General features: G+C 43.8%; 1 protein-coding gene across 3 annotated transcripts in view; it reads right to left on the reverse strand.

Moving 5' to 3' along the window:
- Mertk (MER proto-oncogene, tyrosine kinase) overlaps window positions 1-24,069 on the reverse strand; it is a 101,520-nt gene that overhangs the window by 36,486 nt on the left and 40,965 nt on the right. The window contains exons 5-8 of one of the 3 annotated variants that reach the window (XM_041670410.1): window positions 18,072-18,158; window positions 16,164-16,279; window positions 7,977-8,160; window positions 1,544-1,695 (exon numbers count right to left, since the gene is read on the reverse strand). In XM_041670410.1, coding sequence (XP_041526344.1) covers window positions 1,544-1,695; window positions 7,977-8,160; window positions 16,164-16,279; window positions 18,072-18,158 — 539 coding nt within the window. The remainder of the gene's footprint in view (window positions 1-1,543; window positions 1,696-7,976; window positions 8,161-16,163; window positions 16,280-18,071; window positions 18,159-24,069) is intronic. The other 2 variants (XM_041670411.1, XM_041670412.1) reach the window with 2 other exon arrangements.

A 24,069-nucleotide genomic window follows, 5' to 3' on the forward strand; every position in this document is an offset into this window, starting at 1 on the left:
AGCACTCTTTTGTCCTACACTAAGCATTCACCACTGTGGAAAGTGTTACACTGTCAGAACCAGGTACTCTCTGGCTCAGCCCATGGAGAAATTCAGTCAACTTTGAGGCACCTGGGACAAGACTAGAGAACGAGAGGTTTCTCATGTAGGGTGCTACAGATGCTGGATACTTGTCTACTAGTCACATGATGCGGAACAACATGGATGTCCAAGCCCTTGTCTTTTCCTTCCATCCCATCACCTACTGTTCTCAAGCCTATTTTCTCATAGAAAAGAAAGAGAACAAATCCCAGTTGTCCTTTTGGAAAAAAGCAATTTTTATAAACACTGGATGGTATGACCTTGGAAAAGACAGGAGCAAAGGTTGGAGCGGGACTACAGCTGTCCCTCTCTCTTCTCAAGAAGCTTTGTCATGTCCCAGATACATCACATAAAACAAAGAGGCTTAACTTGGGATCTGCCAACAGGGTTCTATGGAACAGGGATATGATGACTCAGCAGGCATAATTTCCAGGACCACAGCTAAGAAAGGTAAGGAAGACTCAATTCTGTTAGTAACACCAATGTATCCACCTTCTCTAGTCTGATTTCTGTTGCTGTGATAAACACCAGGGCCAAAGTCAACTTGAGGGGAGGAAAGGATTTATTTGGTTTACACTTCCAGCTCACAAGCCATCACTGAGGGAAGCCAGGGCAGGAACTGAAGCAGAGACCACGGAGGATGGTACCCAGTGTCTTGTTTCTTGGCGTATGCTCAGGTTGTTTTCTTTTTTCTTTTTTTAAAATATTTATTTATTATGCATACAATATTCTGTCTGTGTGTATGTCTGCCGGCCAGAAGAGGGCACCAGACCTCATTACAGATGGTTGTGAGCCACCATGTGGTTGCTGGGAATTGAACTTAGGACCTTTGGAAGAGCAGGCAATGCTCTTAACCACTGAGCCATCTCTCCAGCCCTCAGGTCGTTTTCTTATACAGTCTAGGACCACCTGCCTAGGGATGGTGCTGCCCACAGTGGGCTGGGCCCTTCTGTAGATAGAGGATTGCTGAACCCCTCCTCCCCCATTTTATGCTTACTCTTTGCTATTCTCTGTAAAGCTAAGAAAGCTCCATGACAACCTTTTTCGGGCAAACCTCTTCAGAAGTTTCCACAAGGCTATGAACTGCCAGGATGCGAAGCCCTATAGCCCCCTGACTGCAAGCTAGGATCACTGGACAGCCCACAGTATACTCTTCCTATAACAGCCTAAGTTCCCTGAAGACAAGAGACACACGAGAACACAGGCTAATAAGTTCCTATTTGCTGCCAATAAATCAGAGAAGAGTAAGTGGGGGTGGTGAGAAAACACCCCCAAAGACTCCTTAGGATGTTCTGACTTTTTAGTCATCTCTTACTTTTACTACATTGTTTGTGTCCCACTGAAAGGTGCCTCCTTGCCTTGCTCAATCATAAACAATCCCCACAAAAAGAAAGCTTCTGAAACAGAATGCAAGCGGCAAGTCCAAGGGAAATGACCAGTGTGCTTTAGGGTGCAGACTTACGGAAGTCCCCGAACTCTCCCACACGTGAGAGATCCTGTAGCCCACCAGTTCCCCATCCTGCCGCTTAATTGGAGGCTTCATCCATCTGATATCCACGCTACTGTTAGATTCGTTCAGAAGCACAGTGATGTTTAAAGGTGTGACAGACGGAGCTACAAAAGAAAGAGAGAAAGATGAAGAGCCAGAAGGAAATACCATGTAGACTTATTTTCTTCCTGGTTATTGAGTATTTGGGTTTCAAATGTTCTATGAAAGACCCAAACTCATAGTAAATTTACCTTTTTTTTTTTTCAATTAAGGACCATTGAAATGCCACAGGATTTTCATGTGCCCATTTTATGTGGTGATGCACTTAAAAACAGAGCTTTTTGCACACTGGGCAAGCACCTTACCAAGTAAACTACATTCCTGGCTCTCATATAAGTTTTACAAATAAGGGTTTGGGGAAGCTAAATCCTCAATATCCACTTGCTGTTTTAGTAATGTTATAAACACCCAGGGTAGGCTAACAATGAGGAAGTCTGGAAAGGACGAGGCTGGTGCTCATGGATTCCTTCCTTAGACACCAGGGGCACTGGAAGTCACAGGCTGGATGAAGGTAAGCATTGTGCCTCTGGGACTGGCAGGAAGGTAAGCTGGTGATCTCAGAATGAAACTGTCATTATACAGTCCAGAGGCAGGCGACTGGTGGACAGAGGTACCCAGTCAGGAAGTCTGAGGTGATTGTATAGTCATTGCTCAGTATCTCAAAGGGATTCCTATAGGTACCAAAGTTCCCAGGTGCTCACATACCTAGATCCTCCCACGTGCTTTAAGTCATCTTTGGATTATTTATAAAACCTAACACAATGAAAATGTTATAAAAAGGGCTCGTATATGCTAGGCAGTATTGGCTCACTAGGTAGGCAGAACAGGTGGATCTCTGGGTTCGAGGCCAGCCTGGTCTACACAGTGAGTCCCAGGACAGCCAGCGCTATGCAGAGAAATCCTGTTTTGAAAAACAAAACAAAGCAAATAAACAAAAAAAAGCTGTCAAACTGCCTTGTTTAGAAAATAATGAGGAGGAGAAAGCCCTTCTGGGCTCAGTGTGGGTGCAACTGATTTTCAAACATTTTTCATCCTCAGCTACATGAATTTTGAGTATGCTGATCCTGAAGATAAATAGAGCCAAGTATGTGTGGTGTGTGCATATATAAAGTAATTTAGAAAATTTAGAAAAGACTATTACTGTGGTCTTTCAGGGGTGAGGATCCCACTAGGTAGACTAGACTGGCCTCAAACTCATGAAGATTCAACTGTCTCTGCCTTCCAAGTTCTCGGATTAAAAACATGTACCACCATAGTGCTACCACACCTAAGTATAAAATACCATAACTAAGTATTTTATTTCTAATAATTAAATCTACATATGGAATTATACTCATCATACTATAATAACAACAGAAAAGGAATAAATGCAATACTCTGGGAGCAATTTTAACATAAACTTGGATACATTTCCCAATGGAAAATTTATGTGGCCACTGAAGGAATTAGGTACACTACATATATTAATATGAAAAAACTCAACAACAATAACAAAAAGCCAACATTACACCAATGGGGTAGAAGAAATGGCTAAACAGCACATATCAATCCATTTTAATATGTGTGCATATGGTATGTATGCGTGTGTGTGTGTGTGTGTGTGTGTGTGTGTGTGTGTGCAGATAGAGGCAGAGGTCAACTTGGTGTCATCCTTCAGGAGCTGCCCATCTTGCTTTTCTCTGTTTGAGACAGGATCTCTCACTGGGACTTGGGGTTCGCTGGTTTGGCTAGGATAGATGGCCAAACCTAGGAATCAGTCCTTTCTGCTTCCCCGGTTCCCCGGTGCTAGGATGCTATGTGTACATTACCATGTTCAGCTTTTCATGTGGGTGCTAGGGACTGAAGACAGCAAACTCTCTACCAAGATACCAGAGCTATCTTCCCAGCTCCCATATTAACCCATTTCATAAATTAAAAAAATACATGTTTTATGTATGGAATAAGTAGCATCAATAGGAATGATTGGTACCAAATCCTTGCCTGTAATAGAGATCAAATTATATTAATTTAAATTAATTAAACTGTATAGAGATTAAATTATATACTTGTGACTAGCACCCAGCTATCTCAGGCCCTCCAATAAAGACTTTGACACCCACAAATAAGCAGGAAGCAGTCTTGAGCACCCACCATCTCAATTCCTTCAACCTGCTATGCTTAATTCCCCACCTTTTTATTATAAGAAAAAGATAAAAATGTTGTAATCTGCTGGCCTGGTCTGTCACCTGGGTACCTGGTCCCTTTAAGAGACAAGCCCCACCTACTCCCAACCACCCACTTCCCCCAAGGCAAGCAGATCTCCCACATACTTACTCTCTCTCTCACCCCCTCTCTCCTTCTCTGCCCTTCCAGAGAGGAAGCTTCTGCCTCTCTCTCTTCTCCCCATCTTCTCCCCATCCCCTCTTCCCTTTCTCCTCCATAACCCACTAAATAAACTCTATACCCAAACTCTCTCTGCATGGCGTATCTGTCTGTCTCCCTTAGAGGCCTCAGGCCACCCCTGGCGGACCCACTGAGGCCTCAGGTGACCCTCATGGGGCCGGCCTTGGGTCAGCAGCCTTAAGAATGATAACAATATGTACAAAGATAAGAAAAAGAAACTAAAGGAAAAGTAGCCAATGAAAAAGAAAACTTGAAATTAGAAACATGATTATCAAAATAATACTTAATAAAAGAGCTGGAAATAAATGAAGTAAATAAGCAAGAAGTTAGAATAAAAAGATGAAGAATATAAGTCTACTTGAGAGAGAAAATCACGAAAGGAATCAAAGAAGCCCCCAAAATGTCTCATACAGTTTCAAGGAAAACAAACAAAGCAGAAAATATTCAAAGAAAAAATATGCAAGGAAAAGCTTAGGGCCAGAGGGCTTGACCTTCTAAAGAGGTCACTAGATACCCACAGTGATGTCTGACACACATTCTCCATCATAGCCTATCACAGCACCAGGATCAAAGACAAAAGATGTTCTAAAAGAACAGTCCATGCAGAAAATCTCCCACAGCAACCAAAACAACAGACAAACAAACAAACACGTCAGAAATAACTAAGATTTTTGGAAGGGAAGGTTTCTAATCTAAGAGTTTACATTCAGAAAAACAACTAACCAATATTTTATGCAAAGGCATAGAAGTCCTCACAGTTTTTACCTCTGCAGGTAAAAACTCCTGGGAAGCCACTTAAGAATGTGCTCAGCCCAGAGAGATAGTTCAGTTCAGCACACAATGATGCTCTCTGTAACAGGTAAGGATGCTCTCAGCCAAGCCCGATGACCTGAGTTTGACTCTCAGAACCCGCAAGGTGGAAGGAAAGAACTTACTCCTGCAAACTGACTTCTGACGTCAACACATGCTACGGCACAGGCCTGCACATACGAATAAATGAACAAACAAATAAACAAGTGCCTAGGACACTGAGAAGTAAATCAAGAAAGATAAACCTGTAGGGTGAGGCAAAAGAGTCCTGTGAGGACGCCAAGGGAAGACAGAAAGAGTGATATGAAGGATCAAAGGCATCAGTGCTCAGGAACCACTTAAGCCTGAGGACAGTGGTAACCCCCATCTATCAGACCCAACACCTTTATGACTCAAGGTCACTGGCCAGACCACACAGAATGAATGGTCTGGTCTCCACAGGAGTTATTCATTGCTATTCTGGGCAATGCTGTAGTCTTGCTCAACAAATCTTTAAAGCAAAACGCAACAAGAAGGGATTGTTTCCTGTAGTCGATTTCCCACTCTCTGGGGGCCCGCCGCCCAGGTCTCAGATACACAGAGACTTATTCTTACTTATGAATGCCTGGCCTCAGTTTGGCTTTGTTCTAGCCAGCTTTTTTAACTTAAATTATCCCATTTCTAACTACATTTTGCCTCTGGGCTTTTTATCTTTCTTTAGTCTATGTATCTTTCTTTCCTTCTTACTCTATGGCTGGCTGTGTGGTTGGGTGGCTGGCCCCTGGCGTTCTCTTCTCTTTTTCTCACTCCTGCCTAGCTATTGGCTGTTCAGCTCTTTATTAGACCAATCAGGTGTTTTAGGCAGGCAAAGTAACACAGTGTTACAGAGTTAAACAGATGCAACATAAAAGAATGCAACACATCTTTGCATCATTAAACAAATATTGTACAGCATAAACAAATGTAACACATCTTAAACTAATATTCCACAAAAGTTTTCCATTGGCTCACCTGTGTCCTAAAATAAAGCACACTACTTATTGGAAATTCGTCCAACAAGGTGGTCGGTACTACCAACTCATGGCACTACCAAACAGTTCTAGTCATGAAAAGATTATCCATGCTAGGTGTCTTTAGTCAGGGTTACTATTGCTGTGAGGAAGTGCAATGACCAAAAGCAAGTATGGGGGAAAAGAGTTTATTTGGCTGACACTTCCACATCCATAATCTATCTCTGAAGGAAGTCAGGACGGAACTCAAACAGGGTGGGAACCTGGAGGCAGGAGCTGTTGCAGAGGTCATGGAGGGGGCATTGCTTACTGGCTTGCTTATTAGGGCTTGCTCAACCTGCTTTCTTATAGTACCCAGGTCCACCAGTCCAGGAATGGCACCACACACAATGGGCTAGACCCTCCCTCTTTGATAGCTAATTAGGCAAATGCCCTACAGGCTTGCCTACAGCCTGATCTTATAGAGGCATTTTCTTAATTGATGTTCCCTCCTGTCAGATGACTTTAGCTTGTATCAAATTGACATAAAACTAGCCAGAATGCTAGTAAACTAAGAAATCATCCCAGAATGATGCTAGAATAATCAACTAGCCTCACTACATTCGGTATGATCTAAAAGTTTAGGCGTGAAATATATAAGAAGAAAAGAATCAAAGCATGAGCGATAAAGACTAGTGAGAATTAGCAGCAGGTTAGGTAAGATTACTAAGAACAAAGAAGATTACTGGATCAGAAGACATAAACAAAAGAAACTCTCCAAAGGAAAAATGAGGAGAGAAAAGTGGGGAGGGATTAGCAGGATATCATTGAATTATGGAACTTCTAATGGTCTGTTGTGCACATAGCCAGAGTCCTTAAAAGAGAGGAGAGGTAAAAAGGGTAAAATTATATGAGGAGTGGGAATGTGCTGCTCAGTGACAGAGCATTTGTATAATATACCAGGTGCAAGATTCGGTCTCTAAAACTGTGAGGGCAAGACGGTAGCCTGAAGTTTCCCAAATGCGATACAAACTACAAACACAGAAATGTAAGAAGTCTCTGACCTTCAAGCACAAGGAATATTAGTAAAACAAAGCTAAGGTTTCTAAGTGTTAGATTGTCCAAAATAGGCGCTGAGGGGAGAAATGGAGACAAAATACATCTTATACACAGAAAACCAAAATCTAGTTTACCATCAACAGTACATTGGAAACAAAGCAAGAAAGGAAACAGGGAAACACTGTAATACACTAAAGGAAAAACAGGAACCCCCACCTCTTAAAAAACAACAACAAAAAAACAAAACAAAAACAAAATAAAAAAAAAACCAAAAAACTCTGTACTATTTACTACTTTGCTCCTATAACAAACATCACTGCCAAAGCAACTTGGTAGAGGGAAGGGTTTATCTTATCTTATACTTCCAGGTCACAACCTGTTATTGAAGGACATAATTCCTAAAAAACTTACGGCCGGAACCTGCAGCAGAAACCATAAAGGGACAAACTGCTGCTTGCTATTTTGATCTCTGACTGAGGCAGAAGGTTCTCTAAGAGTTCGAGGCCAGCCAAGACCATATAGTGAGACCCTGTCTCAGGCAACCAAATAACCTAACTAGGAACCCTCTAGATAACTGTGAAGTTAGAATTTTATGTAATTAAAAAATGACTCCCCGCTTTGGGTTGCCTGTTATGAATAATAACTTCTGTGCATTATATTTTAATTGAAAATAATACTGGCTTTAAGAATGGTGCCACAGGGCTGAAGAGATGGCTCAGTGGTTAAGAGAACTGACTGCTCTTCTAGAGAACCTGGGTTCAAATCCCAGCAACTATATGGCAGCTAACAGCTGTCTGAAACTCCAGTCTTGAAGATCCACACCCTCACATAGTCACACAGACATACATGCAGGCAAAACACCAGTACACACTGAAAAGAAAGAATGATGCTCCTGTCTTCCCATGTAAAGGAAAATGTTATATACACATAGTACAGATAAGGTTTTGGGGTGTTTTTTTTTAAACTAAGCCTCTTAAATGACAAAGAAACAATTTTCTTCCTATCTTATTGACCACCCCACTAAATGCACCAAATGAGCAGAGTGCATACAACATCAGCTATTGGGGAAGGCTTGCTTGATCACACACCCTTGGGAGGAAATGTTCATTGTATATCTCAGGAATTACCTCCTTCTGTTGTGCTGGCCAGAATCCAAGAGCTTACTGCAGACCAGCCAATTTCATTCCGGCAGGACACACTGATGCTGTAATTAGCCAGGGCTTGCAGATGCTGGATTTCATACAGATGTGGCGAAGCCGAGGTATTAAAAATCATGACTGAGTCATTACTCAGCAGGTCAGCTTCCTTGACCTGAATGAACAGTGCAGATGTGGACCAGCATTAGTAAGGTGGAGGGAATGCCAGACTTGGGCACACAAGGGCTGGATGCACGTAGCCCTTCCTGTGTGCTGGAGGAAGGACTGTTTTCATTCAGGACACACACAGAATTTCCCATCAGCATTACTTGGGTTACTCATGTCACTCTGGCAACAACTGACACCCTCAGGAAAATGTCTGCACTACAGAGCTTCACTGTGGCGGGCAACACATAGTTACTGTGATAGTTACTGTGATAATTATGTTATTAACATATTAATAATTATAACTCACGCTGTACTCAAATGGAAAGTGGCCCCTCTGCTCCCAGATCCACTTGTGTTCTTTTTAAAATTTTTATGTATATATATATACATACATATATGCGTATGTATATAATTGTTTTGCTTGCATGTATATCTATGTGAGGATATCAGATCCCCTAAAACTGGAGTTACAGACAGCTGTGACCAGCTATGTGGGTGCTGGGAATTGAACTCAGGTCCTCTAGAAGAACAGTCGGTGCTATTAACCTCTGAGCCATTTCTCCAGCCCCTACTTGAGTTCTTAATCTAGTCTTTTGTTTCATAATATGTAATTTTTTCAATAATTTCCAGATCTCATATTAGAAGATACATTTCTTGACTTTTGTCATCATTGTTGTTTTTGATAATTTGAAAAGCAAGCACAAAATATCATCTAAGCACATTTTCAGCACTTCCTAAGGAGTCACATGCTTGTGTTTTTTTTCTTCCAGACTCGGTGTTACCACTCCTTCTGACACAGTACCAATGGCTTTGATGAGATTTGATTACTCCTGTGTAGTTTATCATGAATTTCAAAGCTCACAACGTAGGGTTGGGGAGATGGCTCAGCAGTTAAGAGCACTGGCTGCTCTTCCAGAGGACCTAGGTTCAATCCATGCTTGTGAGCTAGCAGATGTGGGTCCTGGGAAATGAATTGAGGTTCTCTGGAAGAGCAGAAAGCATTCTTAATCACTGAGCAATCTCTCCAGTCCCTCTTTAAAGCTTTTTATGAGCATATGCTAATTATACATAATAATGGGTTTCATCATAACATTTTCAGGCATGTATATAAATGTGTTTTAATTATATTCAATCCCCATTGCATTCTCTTGTTCCCTCCGCCCCCTTCCTCATCCTGGTCTCCCTTCTACTGTTATGTCATTTTTTTTTAAAAATTATTTTTTGTTTTATGTGTACGAATGTTTTGCCTGCATGAATGTGTGTGCACCATATACATGCCTGGTGTTGGCAGAGGCCAGAAAAAAAGCACCAGATCCCCTGGAACTGAAGTTTCAGGCAGTTCTAAGCCTTCTTGTGGGTGCTGGGACCCCCAACCTGGTCATGGCAAAAGTAAATAGTGCTCCTAGCACCTGAGCCATCTTCCAGCACCGTCATGGCTTTGTGTGTGTGTGTGTGTGTGTGTGTGTGTGTGTGTGTGTGTGTGTGTGTGTGTGAAATGAGTTTCCTTAGGATTGCTGACAGGAGCATGGGTGAGGGGTTATTTCCAGAACCACAGGTACCTTACCAGTGGCTATACTACTGAAAAAGGAGTTCCTCTTTCCCTCCCTCAGTAACTGCCCACAGAGCCTCAAGGAGGAGTAAAGCCCCATGAGCTGCTCCCTGCTAACAATTAGGAATTGCCTATTTATTCTAAGGAAGGAAGAAGGCCTCATAAGCACACACCCTCAGTCCAAGACAGGATGTTTGTGGGCCTGGCTTTGTACAGGTCTTGTGTAGGTGACCATAGCTGCAGAATTCAAGAGTGCAATGGCCTTGTCATGCCGGGAAGACCACTGAACCATGTTTAAAATTTCCAGCACTATACCTTGTTCGAGACAGAACCACCCGCACTAGCCAGGGTTCTCTAGAGGAACAGAACTGATAGAGTATATACAAGGGGATTTATTAGAACGGTTTACAGTGGCACAGCTAGCCCAACAATGGCTGTCTACCAACAGAAGGTCCAAGAACCCAGTAATTTCAGTTCACCAGGCTGGATGTCTCAGTTGGTCTTCAGTAGATGTGAGAATCCTGAAGAAGTCGGCTCCAAGGCCAGTGCAGGAACAGGCTCGCAGGTGAGAGCGAGTGTAATGAGGTAGACAGAGCAAGCTTCCCTCTTTAATGTCCTTTCTGTAGGCTGCCAGCAGGAGGTGTGGCCCAGGTTAAAGGTGGATCATCCCACCTCAGAAGATCTGGATTAAAAGTGGTCTTCCCATTTCAAATAATTTAACTAAGAAAACAATCTCTCCCAGGTGTACCCAGCTGCTTGAGTTTAAGATAATTCCAGATCCGGTCATCTGACTTCTGACCCCAGTCACGCTGACTTCCAAAGTACTAGGCAGGTCTTGAAGAAAGTCAAAGTCTTTCAAAGAAAACAAAGATTCTGAGGTAATCAGAAAATTCTTATCTGGCAGTTTACATTTTAGGGGGAAACTGAGGTTATCTTGCTGGAAGAGCCTGTCACCTTTGAACTGCCACACTCCTTTTCTTCTGGGCAAGGCTGAGGTCCATAAACTCACACTTTAGATCCTGCTCTTCCGGCTTCCGGCTTCTGTGTGTGTCTACAATCTCATTCTCAGGCTGTTTCATGGCGGGATACACATCTACAAACACGGCCTCAGGACTCTCCCCACGGAGCCACGACCCTTTCCCAAGCCCCCTCGTTTTCATGCCACGCCTGTTCTTAGCGTGCCTTGTTGACAGAGCTAGTGTGACTGTTGGCTTCGCTTCTTTTTAAAGGCCTGTGATTTGTTATCCCTGGCAGAGGTGGGGACTGAACTCCAGGCCTACGCACGTGCTAGGCAACTGCCTGCCACTGAGGTACACTCACCTCTGAGCCTCCTCAAAGTTTCTATTTTGAGAGTCTTGCTAAGTAGCCCAGGCTGCTGGCCAACTTGTGTTCATTCCCCCTTCTCAGTCTCCAAGTAGCTGGGTTGATGACACACTGGGATTTGCAGCCATCATGCCCAGCAAAAATTTGTCTGCTGTGGAATAATCCTTCTCTACACTGTGTGAATATGTGCCGCTACGACTGGTTTAATAAGCAAGCTGACTGGTCAGTAGTTGAACGAGATACAAACTGAGAATGATGGGATGAGGAAGGGCAGAGTGAGAGGAGACACTAGCCAGCCACCAAGGAAGCAGGACATATAGAAAATGAGTTAACAAGCCATGAACCATGTGGCAAAGCATAGAGAAGAAATATGTGTTAATTTAAATGAACAGGTAGTAACAAGCCTGAGCTATTGGACAAGCATTTGCAATTAATAGTAAGTCTCCAAGTTGATTATTTGGGAGCAGGCAGTTGGGACAGGAAAACTCCACCTACATCTGTCCTTCTCATTCTATAACATGAAGATCCCTGCTCTTGCCTGGAGTTGCTTTAGTATTGCCCAGTGGTCCTTTCTGCTTATCTCTCTCCACTCCAACAGAAGCTCACCCTGAAGAGCACGCACAGTTGGCAATGTTTTTGGGGAAGCTGGAAGCACAGGAAAGGATAGTTTCTATCTCCTCCAGTACACCTTTCTCAAATCTCCTTAAAATGTTTACTTCCTTGCCTTTACCGCAACCAAAACCCCACAATTGCCTCCACATTGTCCACCAGATCTATGTTCACAGAGCGAGAGACCTAGGTTCTTAGCAAAAATCTAGTCCTTGGCCAAACTCCCCATCCTCCCCCCCCACCCCATCCCATTTTGCGTATTTCCTGTTTGGGAATGGGGTTGGTTATAGGGGAGATTAGAAGTGGTTTTTCCAGTACATGTATGTATGTATGTATATACATACATATATACATATATGTATATATATGACAGAACATTAGTGGGTGAAACAGAAGCAATTTTGGGAGGGGAAATATTTAATCCAAAGAATGAATTCCCTTAGTAAGGGAGGTACAACTAAGGCTATGGGTGTAGTGTTCTTAGTCAGAATAGGTGTTTGCAGTTTAGCATAAGGACCATAAATAGACATTTGGGAATATTTTGGAATCCCCTAGGGGATACTATGAGGGTGGCGTGGAGGCCGAGTTCCACCTCTGACTCAGACCTTATGGGTGACAGGAAGGTACCAGCTGGCCTGAGAAGCCACCACTGTTCAAGAAACAAGGACCATGTGCTTATCTTGGGGGTGGCTTTTTGGCAGAAATTACTTTTTGTTCTTTCATATTAAACTATGCACTGACTTCCTGGTGACCAACCACTAAAACTAAGGTGGAGGAAACCTTTGGCTCTCTGCCCCAATCCCTTTTCCGGAACCCTGTGTGAGCATTTACAGGCAGGCTCTTGGGAAAATATAGAATTTCTAAAATGGTCCTCCTCTGTGGACCCGGCGGGAAAAGGGCACAAAATGGCAAGAAGCATGTGAAGGAGCTAAAAATAGAAACGGAGTGTGTGTCCCAAAAACGGATGAAGAAAGAAGACATAGCCAGGATCAAAGGAAGGGAAAGGGTGTGTCCCGATAGGTAGCAGCCAGTTTAAAAGGGCGATGAGCTACAATTCGTACTTGGTCCCTTCAGGAAGGGGGACACACCGCAGATAGCCTCTAGACTCCCTGCAGGGCTTCCATAGGAAACAAAGGGTACTCTATTAAGTGCGAAGTTCAGAAAAATAAAAACCAGGTTTTAAGATAGGTAAACATCGAGATTGCTCGTGTCACTTAGCTGGCTTTCCTGTGTCATTGATTGTCTAACAATTCCACCAGAGATGGGAGCGAGAAAGAGTGAAGGGAGGCTGAGCTAGCTGGTATCTGAGTGTAGAATGACCACATCTGGACCATGCGGTCCAAGGTGGGCAAGGGGAGCCTGTCGTTTGTCTGCCCTGGGATGCTTTTTTCATTTAGGCCATGACTCTGCGAAGCCACAGCGAAGTCAAGAGAGAATGGGTTAAGCTGGTGCTTGATTCTTCACCTTCCAAAGTGACCTGGTGCTTCCTGACATCCCGCTGTCTCACCTACCTCATGTCTACCCTGAGGCTCTCTCTCTCAAGGTGGGGGTGGCAGTAGCAGTTCTCTCTGTCTCCTGAAGTTTGTCACTCTCAAGAGGAAAGGTATTGTCATACCCTCTCTGGCTCCTCAATTCAGCAGCTTAAAGTTGTTGCCTTTCAGAAGCCTGTCTGTCACTTCAGCTATGTCTGTAAGACTAAATGTCAACACCCATCCCCTTACTGTACTCTGTAATAGAGCTCTGAACTCACATGATGTGGGATGGCCTTCTGTATGTGTGTTGCTTTATTGGTTGATGAGTAAGGCCAGGTAGGAAATCTGAACAGAGATATATAGAGAGAATAGGTAGAGTCAAAGAGATGCCATGTAGCTGCCAACGGAGAAAGATGCTGATGTAGGAACCTCTCTGGTAAGCCACAGCCTTGTGGTGATACACAGATTTTTTTTTTAAAAAAAGGGTCAATATAAGAGCTAGATAAGAATACACCAGAGCTATTGGCCAAGAAGTATTGTAATTGTAATTAATAAAGTTTCTGTGTGATCATTCAGGTCTGTGGGGCAGGCAGGAACAAAAGAACAGTCTCTGTTAACACTCACGCAGAGCAAAACTGATGAAATTAAAGGGAGAAAAGTTGAAGAAAAATAAGAGTTGAGACCCTGAGGATTCCCAGTTATAGACAGATAGAAGCCCTAGACAGAAGATCAACAGGGATACAGGATAGACTAAGACAATGAACCAACTCTGCTAAACCATTCGGCACAGAACACTCCTGACAGCTGGTTTACGTCATCCTCAGTCCTTGGCAGTCTCCAGGACAGGACATAACACTGTGTCATTCAACCGGCCTTAATAGATTTTAAATGACCAAAATTAATCTAAGCATCTTCTAATGGAACGTTAGAAATAAACAAAGAAGTTGAGGACCTGGCTCAATGGGTAAGAACACTTGCTGCACAAGATTGGAAACCCAAGTTCAGATCAGCAGTACCCATGTAAAAAGCTGAATGCGACTGTGCACACAGACCCTTGTAGCCCCAGTGTTGTGGGCGCAGAGGCAGGAGAATCTCTGGGGCTTGCTGACTGCCAGCCTTGCTCCAGGTCTCAGTGAGAGATTCTGATGGAGAGTGATAGAGCAGGAAACCAGACGGCCTCCTCTGGCTTCCACACATGCATGGGTATATGCACCTGTATACACACAGGTGCGGACACCACATACACATAAAAGAATAATAAAAAAAGTGTGGGATTTAAACACATTCCTAAATAATCAAGAAAACAAAAAATCATAAGGAAAAAGGCAAAACAAAAACAAGCAAGAAACCCATTGAGATGAATGAGAACACAGCAAAATAAAAATCTCATGGGGCTATATCTCAAGCCATGCTTACAGAGAAATGGGCGGCACAGATGTGCAGCATAAATGCCCATATTAAATTTCTCTCAATGAGGCATGGTGGCACACGCCTATAATGCTAAGTGCTTTGGAGGCAGAAACAGGAAGAGCAAGAGTTCATGGTTATTTATGGCAATAGTGAGTTGAAGGCCAGTATAGACTACACGAGGCCGACTCTGTCTTTAAAAAGTTCATTAATCAGTCAATCGGGAGGATTTCCTGGTGAGAGATTGTAGACACAAGAAGGGCTAGCACTTACAGGGCTTGGCAGATTCACAAATAAAGTCAGGCAAGGATTAAGCCAGGCAGGGAGCGGTAGGGCGAAGACAGATACTATTTTAGAGATACTGCCTGTTTTTATTTTTCAGAGAAGGAACAGCTGTCAGATAAGAGGAGGAGGCACCAAGAGCAGAGAAATTAATTCCAGTTGGTATGAAAAACATCTGGTTATAAACACAAAATTCTCTAGAAGTCACTTCCCCAAACTGAGTTGGAATGACTAATCTATGTTAGGCTAATGTGCTTGTCTTTTTTAACATTAATTTTATGTATTATTATCATCATCATCATGGGGGAACACTTTGTGCCATCATACACAACTGGAGGTCAAAAAACAATTTCCAAGACTCAATTCTTTCCTTCTACTGTAGATTCCAGGAATCAAACTCAGGCTATCAGGTTTGTGTGGCATCTCGCTGGCCAGGTTAACATGATATCTGGTTTTAATGAGAAAACCAGATATCCAGGAAACCAAGAACGATTCCGTCCCTATGCATGATAAAGGACAAGGCAGAATCACACTGTCAGCAGACAGTCCCCAGGTGACTGGTAACTCGCTCCTATACACTGTGTCTGACCTGACTGTGGAGTTAGTGGTTCTCTAGCTCTGGTGTTGGCATCTGATCTTCGCAGGCCTGAATTCTGGTCCGGTTACCCACAGAAGAGCCTACAGCGCTAGTGGGTTTTAAGCAAGAGATACATATCCACAGAATGCCTTGGCCACAGTGGGGACTCAGTAAGTAATAATACTATTGCCCATGTCTGTTTTCACACAAGGAACACTCAAGAGCACAGCCTATCACATGACAAGGTATCATTTAGCGCGACTCACCCATATTTTTCCCAGCCCTGTTTCATAGTAACTTTAGGTACTGTTAAAAGGAACTGAAGATTCTATAAGACCAGCAATGCCCAGGTTTCCCAAGAGACAGTGGCTAAGGGGCTTCATTTATCAGTGCACGTGACCCACCTTGGGCTGGTGCAACTGTCCTTTGTAATACCTGCCTAGGAAGAGCCATACTGGGAAGGAGGTGTGCAGCCTCCTGGACCCTTGGTCACAAACCGGCTCTCATTCAGGGAGAATTTTTGGAATTTATGCGAATCTTGGTAATTTATAAAGAATTATTCCCGGCCTCATGACCTTTGTCCTTGGAGACATGTTTCTCTCCTGGTTGGGTCCTAGGTCATAACCCAGCACTGTGGCCAGAACATTAGAGACAGCTGCGATGGTGTACACTGAGTAGGGGAGTGGAAGGGGCTCTGAGCAGAAGTGGAGAAATACCAGCCACGCCCACCCTGGGGAGGAGGAGGAAAAGCCAGAGCGCATCACACAGCACTCTTCATTCTGGAGACTTACCTGAATGCTGCAGTTCTGAAATGGGGAGTATCCATTGAAACCTGGGACCCAGGAGACCAGGATGCTGTGTGCTGTGCTGCTGAGGATGTGGACTTCAGTTGGTGGGGAGGGGATTGCTATGGAAAAACAAACACACACACACATATAATCACAATGATAAGTCACAGGGCACCACAAACCAGTGGCTCTCGACCTGTGGGTCTCAACTCCTTTGGGGGTCAACCACCCTTTCACAAGGGTCATCTAAGACCATCAGAAAACAGATATTTACATTATGATTCATAATGGTAGCAAAAAAAATAATTTTATGGGGCTGGAGAGATGGCTCAGAGGTTAAGAGCATTGCCTGCTCTTCCAAAGGTCCAGAGTTCAATTCCCAGCAACCACATGGTGGCTCACAACCATCTGTAATGGGGTCTGGTGCCCTCTTCTGGCCTGCAGGCATACACACAGACAGAATATTGTATACATAATAAATAAATATTTAAATAAATAAATAAATAAATAATTTTATGGCTGGGGTCACCACAACACGAAGAACTGTATTAAAGGGTCACAGAGTTAGCAAGGTTGAGAACCACTGCTCTAGACCAAGGTGGTCTTGGTTACACAGACAATAAGTTTTCAAATAAATAAAAGAAACACAAGTTTGGCCTCAGTGCTGGGGAGACAAGGGAGAAGGACCAGAAGTTCAAGGTCACCTTGTCTTAAACACATAAGAATTCCACAAGCTTTGGAAATAGGATTGAACTTTTAAAGAAATTTTCGGTGAGATTATGCATGACGCATAAACGTCAATGTTTCCATTTTATACATGTCTAAACTCTAAGAAGTTTAAACCTCGGTAAAAGGTCTTTACAAATCTACACCCACTCGTGGATTTCTGAGATTCCCAACATGCCTTTGAAAACTGTAAGAGCGGAATTTGTAGAAAGGAAGGAAGTTATACACTTCCTCCGGGAGTCACTTTTAGTTTGCGTTTTGTTTTTTTTTTGTTTTTGCAATGAACTCTTACAAAATGCCATTTCCTATCCTTTATCCAGTTGATTTACTGAAACCGAAATCATGACTCTAGCTTTAGTTTTAAGTTCCCTTCTCTGCATGCCCAACCTTTAACTTATTCAACACGGTCCACCTTTTTTTCTTGTGCTTCTCTGATTTCCCAAGAATAAGAGAAAAGAACCACAAACCCAATCTTGATTCTCCACTATCTAAAGATCAGAGAGTAAAACATAAAACGTGTTTGCGTTTCCATGAGTAAGGGTGACGATATAAAGGTAAAGTGGAATTTGCTTCTAGGTTTTCCTTTCCTTCCAGGTTTTGGGTTTAATACTTGCTATTACACAGGCGTAGAGGACAGGTGATGAGCTGCAGTGTCTCTGCTCACATCTGCCTCTGACTCTGTTACTGTCAATCAACTGCCCCGTGAGCTCCCACCTAGGGAAACGCAAGTGCACAAGGGAAGGGAGAGGAGGAGACAGATGGGCATCCCTCTTGTTCTGAGTCTCTCTTGTTAGACTCAGATCAGGCTCAGTTGACCCACTCTTCATAAGAGTCCCTGGCCAGCCCATATATGGGCTCTTCAAAGGCTAATGAGGACAAGTACAAGGTGGAGGAGGGAAAAGTGAAAACAGGTAAAGCTTCCAGCTTATTTTCTCCCTGTGCTAAGCAGGACCACACTGGCTAAGGCTTAGCAATGATTTATGCGCCAGGTACTGCTATGCGTGTTCTACTTATATTAAATCATCAAGCCTCAAAATAGGTAGGCTTTATAATTGCCCCTATATCTTCTTTCCCAAACAGCACTGACACTAAAGAGGAGAAGGGACTTGTCTACTGTCACAAAGAAAGTCAGTGGGCAGGCCAGACCCCCAGGAGATGGTGAAGAGCCCTGGCCTTCCTGCTCACCTTTGATGTTGATCTGCACACCCTTGGTCACCGTGAGTCCTTTGTCATTGTGGGCCTCACAGCTGAAGACGGCTGTCTCGGTCAGACCTGGGGTGGAAGGACACTTGTGAGATTCGAAGCAGAGAAGGAGGTTGTGCTGTGCTAGAAAGCTGTGACTTGGCCACCTTGGAGTTCTTGGTTCATAGCTTCTAGCCTAAAGTGCAAAATTAACCTAAAAATATGTATAAAATATATAAAAGATGTAAAAGATACAGTGCTAGCAACAGGAAAACAAACCCGAGACGAAGGTACTGGTACCCAGAGCAGAGTAATCCTGGACCTGGGGCAGCTGCTTTCATTCGTTCAATTTTTAAATGTCAAGGTAATGAATTTAGACTTTTCTCTCTTCTTTTTTTTTTTCTTTAAGTAGGGGAGGGGTCGAGACATGGTCTCTCTATGTAGTTCTAGCTGTCCTGGAACTCATTCTGTAGACCAGGCTGAACTCTATAGGCCGGCTTAAACTCACAGACCTCCGCCTGTCTCTGTCTCCTGAGTGCTGGGATTAAAGGTGTGCACCCCCACCTCCAGCCAGAGTTTAGTCGCAAACACAGCAAACACCACACAAGGACATGCAGGCAACGATGGGGCTCATCAAAGAGGAGCAGGAACCAAGGGAAAGAGTTTCCAATGCCTAAGGCTGGAACTGGCAGAGCAAGAAAGTCATGTGACGGTGAATTACAACCCAAAGTATGCAATACAAAGAACCTGAAACTTTATTAGGTGTTATTAACTTTATTAGCTTTCAAGTCCTCTATATTGATAAAAATGGCAGATTAAATAAATGCTCTAGTAGTCTATATAGAGTCTCCTTCCTTAAGGAGGCTGGTGGAGCATGGCTTGGGAAAGGGGAGAAGGAGGGCAGCCTTAGGACACAGAAACGGACCACGCCCATCTCTGCCAGGCTGGCCAAAGTTCACGCCCGGAAGTGATTGCTCATCTTGACAGAATGTACCCTGAGATGATAGAAATAGCAGCTCCGTTCTGTGACAGTCCTCTCGAAACGCAAAAGCTTGTTCTGTTCATATGAGAAATATCAGGCAGGCCCAAGTTGTGGGACAGTCTATAAAACACCTGCCCAGCAATCTTCAAAACCACCAAGACGAGGAGAACAAGGAAAGTTTGACCACAAGGTGCCTAATCAGACAGGCACAGATGACTGAGTAGAGCGGAGTGTGACGTCCTGACGTCTGGGACAGGTGTTAAAAATCTAAGAAAATCTGGACCTTAGCTAATAAAGATGTATCAGCATTGAGACATCAATGGTAACCAATTTATCACACTACTGTAGGGCGTTAAAAGTAGGAGAACATGCAGAAGGGGTCTATTGAGATTCTGTGTTCTATCTTAACCGTTTTCTTCAAAGATGTGTATATCTGTACCAGTGCAAGTACGGAAGTTAGAGAACAAACAGGAATGGATTCGCTTCTTCTATCATGCTGAAACAGTTTCTCTTGCTTCTGCTACTGTGCAGCCCCCTCCTGGCTAGCAATTCCCTGACTGTGAGTCTCATCTCACCATATTAGGAGGGCTGGGATTACATATGAGGAGGGCTGGGATTACATATGAGGAGGGCTGGGATTACATATGAGGAGGGCTGGGATTACATATGAGGAGGAAGGCTGGGATTATATATGATGAGGAAGGCTGGGATTACATTTGAGGAGGGCTGGGATTACATATGAGGAGGGCTGGGATTACATATGAGGAGGGCTGGGATTACATATGAGGAGGGCTGGGATTACATATGATGAGGAAGGCTGAGATTACATATGATGAGGAAGGCTGGGATTACATATGCGTGCTATTGATCCAGCCTCGTCTGGATGTTCTGGGCTGGGGAACTCCTGTTTTCAGACTCATGTGGCTGGTGCTTCACCCACTGACCAGCTCCACAGTTTTACTGCACAATCTAAAACTATTTTAAAATGTAAATTTTTTTTTAAAACAAACCTATATGTACTATGCAGTTGGTCTGGAAACTTCTATATCTTTAGGACACAAAAGCAGTATTACCATAAACTGAAGATAGATATAGGTTTTTTTTTGTTTTTTTGTTTTTTTTTTTTTTAAAAAAAGCATGCCACAACTTGCTTTTACCTAAAAAGCTTAATTTGGGTGCTGGAGAGATAGCCCAGTGGTTAGGGCATGTATTACTCTTCAGAGGACCAGAGTTTGGGTCCCAGCACCCATGTCACGTAGCTCACCGACGTCAGCTCTAGAGCATCCTTGAGCCTCTTCTGGCATTTGGCTCATCTGCACTTACAGGCCCACATACCCACATATAGGCATATACATAATTAAAAACAACAAATTTATATAGTTTTCTTTGGCCTACTTCATAAGGAATTTTCCATCCAGAGTTTTGAAAATTCCCAGCTAGTCACTAATTAACTGAACTTGAAAAATGAGAGGCAGAAAAACAAAACTGTCTACAAGATAACAGCAGTCATTAAGGCTAGAAAAGTTGTCCAATATCGATGTCCACATGGCCAGTACTGTGTCAGGGCTACGGCCAAGTGGTCAGTATGGGGCAGAGAATTATGTTTGAAGATATTGTAAGGGGAAAAAAATGCAACTCTGATTCTCCACCCCGACACACACACACACACACACACACACACACACACACACACGCTGCTCACACGCATGCATGCACACACACACACACTGCGGGTTAATTCCTGTTACTTTCCACTCAGAGGAAGGCTCTCCCTGGTGCCTGAGTTTTCCTGACTAGGCATGGCCCCTCCAGGGAAAAATCAACCCTGCATCTCTGCCCTCTGACTCTTACGGTGACTTTTCCTTTCTCTGAAAAACAGTACACCGTGAATGTATTTTACTTTTGTGAGACAAGGAGTATTTCCCTCACTCTGGAGGGAACTCCTAAAGCGGATTGTTTAGTTAAACGTTCTTGACCATCTAAAGCACCGAGGACTGTGGCATCGGTCAGGAGCCATGTCCTTGTGTGTTTGACCACTTCCTCTCAGGTGAACGGTGAAACCACTCCTGTTTTGTATGGTGACTGACGCAAATAATCGGTTCTCTGGAACCAGACATTTTATCTCACACCCCTCACTTGAGTCTGTAAAGGATGCTTGTGAATGAACATCCGTGAGGGATCGTGCAGTGTCTGTAGAGCTTCTAATGTCTCTCAGAAATTCTGATGTCTACAATGGAAAATTTTTCATTATTTAAGTAGCTGAATAAAATGTGATGGTAGAGATCTTGGAAACAGGCTAGAATGTAGGAACTTGAGCACACTTAATCCCCAAACCTACCTGCGATATTTTGATAGCAATCTCATCCACTGAAATCCCTCTTCTTCCAAGAGTTGAAATTTTCCCCCATGATTTTCTACTTCTCTCAGGAAGTCTACTCTAATAGCATCCATGTGTGTGCTTGAAAATCATTGAATAATAACCTTATGATTTTCTTTCTTTGGGGTTGATTATACTTACAGTAATTATCAGGATATAACTAATTAGAATGAAAAATTACGGTTTTTTTTCTTTTGTCAGTGAGGAGGATGACACCCAAGACTTCATGTATGACTGACAAGCTACACTTCCCCCCAGAAATGTATCTACTTTGCCAGATCAAACTAGAAGGCTTTGGGCATGCTGTCTAGAGAGTCCTTAACCCCGAGACAAAGTACCACAGCAGCTGTTCTCAGAGTCAGCCCCACAGGTTTCTTGAGATCCCAGGGACACTTGCTCTCAAAGGTTAGCTTACTCTGATAATAACAGTGTTGCTTCCCTTTTCATGTTCATTATCTCACGAGTGTATGAAGGAATTTTCCAGAGGCTGATGTCATGCGGTGATATCATGTGGTCTACTCGTCAGTGGAACATGGGCTTGCATATCTTTGTCTTATATCTTTTCCATCTTTCTAATTCAGTAACCAGAAAAGCATAACTAGTCCAAAAGTTGTTTTAAGACTTAAAGGAACCCTGACACCAAATTCTTTGAGAGCTGATAATCCCGCTGGGATTCTGGGGGAGGGTGGGGGAGGGAGCACCAACTCCTCCTGGCAAAGGGAGGGAGAAGTGAGAGGCAAACAGCAGGTGGCAAACAACAACAACAAACAAAAGAACAAACAAAAGCCACCTGCATGGTACTAGTCATGCTTTGCGGTTAGGAAAGGGTAAATACACAGAATGGGGAGCAAGACAGGGCCCCTCTCAGTCACCATGTGGGGTGCATTCCGCCAGTCTCCGCATCACAGCCAGGCCTCTGACTGTCAGGCTACAACATTCCTCTTGACCTTCTGATCTCCCAGAGGAGACACACCCATCCTACCAGCTCCCAAGAGCTTGCAAACACTTGGCTCTTATTTAGAAAAATTAAGTTTGGGCTCCATCAGAAAACACAGGGGTTCTATTTTCATTCATTCATTCATTCATTCATTCATTCGTCTGGGGTTCAGCAGATGGCTGCAGGCTAGCACCTATCCTTTGATTCCAATTACTCGTAACAAAACTTTCAGGAAACATACATGGAGTGTGAACTACAAAAATCAGTTCCAAGCTGAGCAAGAGAGGAAGAGTCGGCCCAACGGCAAAACAGGTTGATTTCACTGAAATCCAGGATGTCATTGTAGCTCCCTGAAGAGGGGCAACTGCCACACGGTTCCCATCCTCAGAAGTGGAAGAGTGCTTAAAGTGGCTAACGTGGGACTTGATTTTAGGTCAAGCAGGAAGTCATTTTTCCTTTTTGTATTTTTTTTTCAAAGTGTACACAGGGTCAGAAAAACAGTTCACAGCAGATGCCTCAACAGCACAAGGCACCAACACCAAAGTGGAACTCCCAGAGACGGCTCCAGCACTGCTCCATATAGGCAGGAGGTTGATGCCCACAAGCAGAACTGATGCCAGCAGACAGAAATGGAAACCCATCCAAACAAAGGCAACTCTCTCTGAAACTACACAGGCACGTAGAGCTACGGGGCACCCCCTCCACCCCACAAGGTGTCCATTCTCCGCGTGCCAGGGTCAGAACCAGAACCTCCTTCTAGTCAAGAGCTCCACCACAGAGCCACACCCTTGCCCCGTGTAACTTTTCCCTTAAGCTTTTTTGGTTTAGCGGCATTAACTTCCCAAGCAGCCAGACTAGCTATACAGAGTGATGAGCAAGAAAAACCAGCTCCTGCTCCCTTGCCTGGCTCCCTCTGCGGAGAAACAATAGTCACCAGGTTGGAATAAACCTGAGTGTTTTATAGCCCAAACCCTTGGGGCTTTCTGGGGAGAAAAGCATCAGTGAAACTCAGCTCTCCACCCTCCTTCTGCAGATCCTGACAGCTCAGGGTAGGTCTGCAGTGCCTGAGACACAGTGCCTGAGACGGCTTGCCCTGGGTTCTGGTGAGTCTCCACCCCACGCCCCAACGTGGCATTCTACGCCCCTCTCGTTCCCCCGCTCATCACCCCGTTTGAGAAACGGCAGTCTCTGACCCAGACCTGAGATATTTTAAGGAACTTTGAGGAACAATGTGTTCCCTTGAGGGAAGGACAATCACAGTTGCTGAGGAAGCGACTTCCAGGAGCATAGTCAGGCCAAGTTTCTGCGTTCCTGATTAAGCAACCCTGAAATTTAATGAAATAAACAATCCTGCTTTTTCATCTTTTTTTTTTCTTTCTTGTGCTTGTCTTTCTACCAGAGAAGGCAACACTCAGAACACGCTGCATGGGTGAAATGGCTCGTGACTTTAGAACTCAGTCTGTCCTGATTGCACTCACAAATACTGAGTACTCACAACGTACCACACATTTCCCCCCAGGAGCTTGGGATGTCTTTAAGAATAAAAACAAAGATTCCTGTCCCTTAGAATTCACATGCTCCCAGAGCAAAATGAAGCATATGACCTGACAGACAAGTTGAATGCTGTCAGAAGGTGACAGGTACTAGGGGCACCAAGAGGATTGGATGGTATGGGAGGGTGGGGTTTCAGGTAACTGTTTGAGAA

Source organism: Microtus oregoni, unplaced genomic scaffold (assembly GCF_018167655.1).
Source record: "Microtus oregoni isolate MIOR12 unplaced genomic scaffold, Mior012 000020F_ref0000438, whole genome shotgun sequence".
NCBI lineage: Eukaryota > Metazoa > Chordata > Mammalia > Rodentia > Cricetidae > Microtus > Microtus oregoni.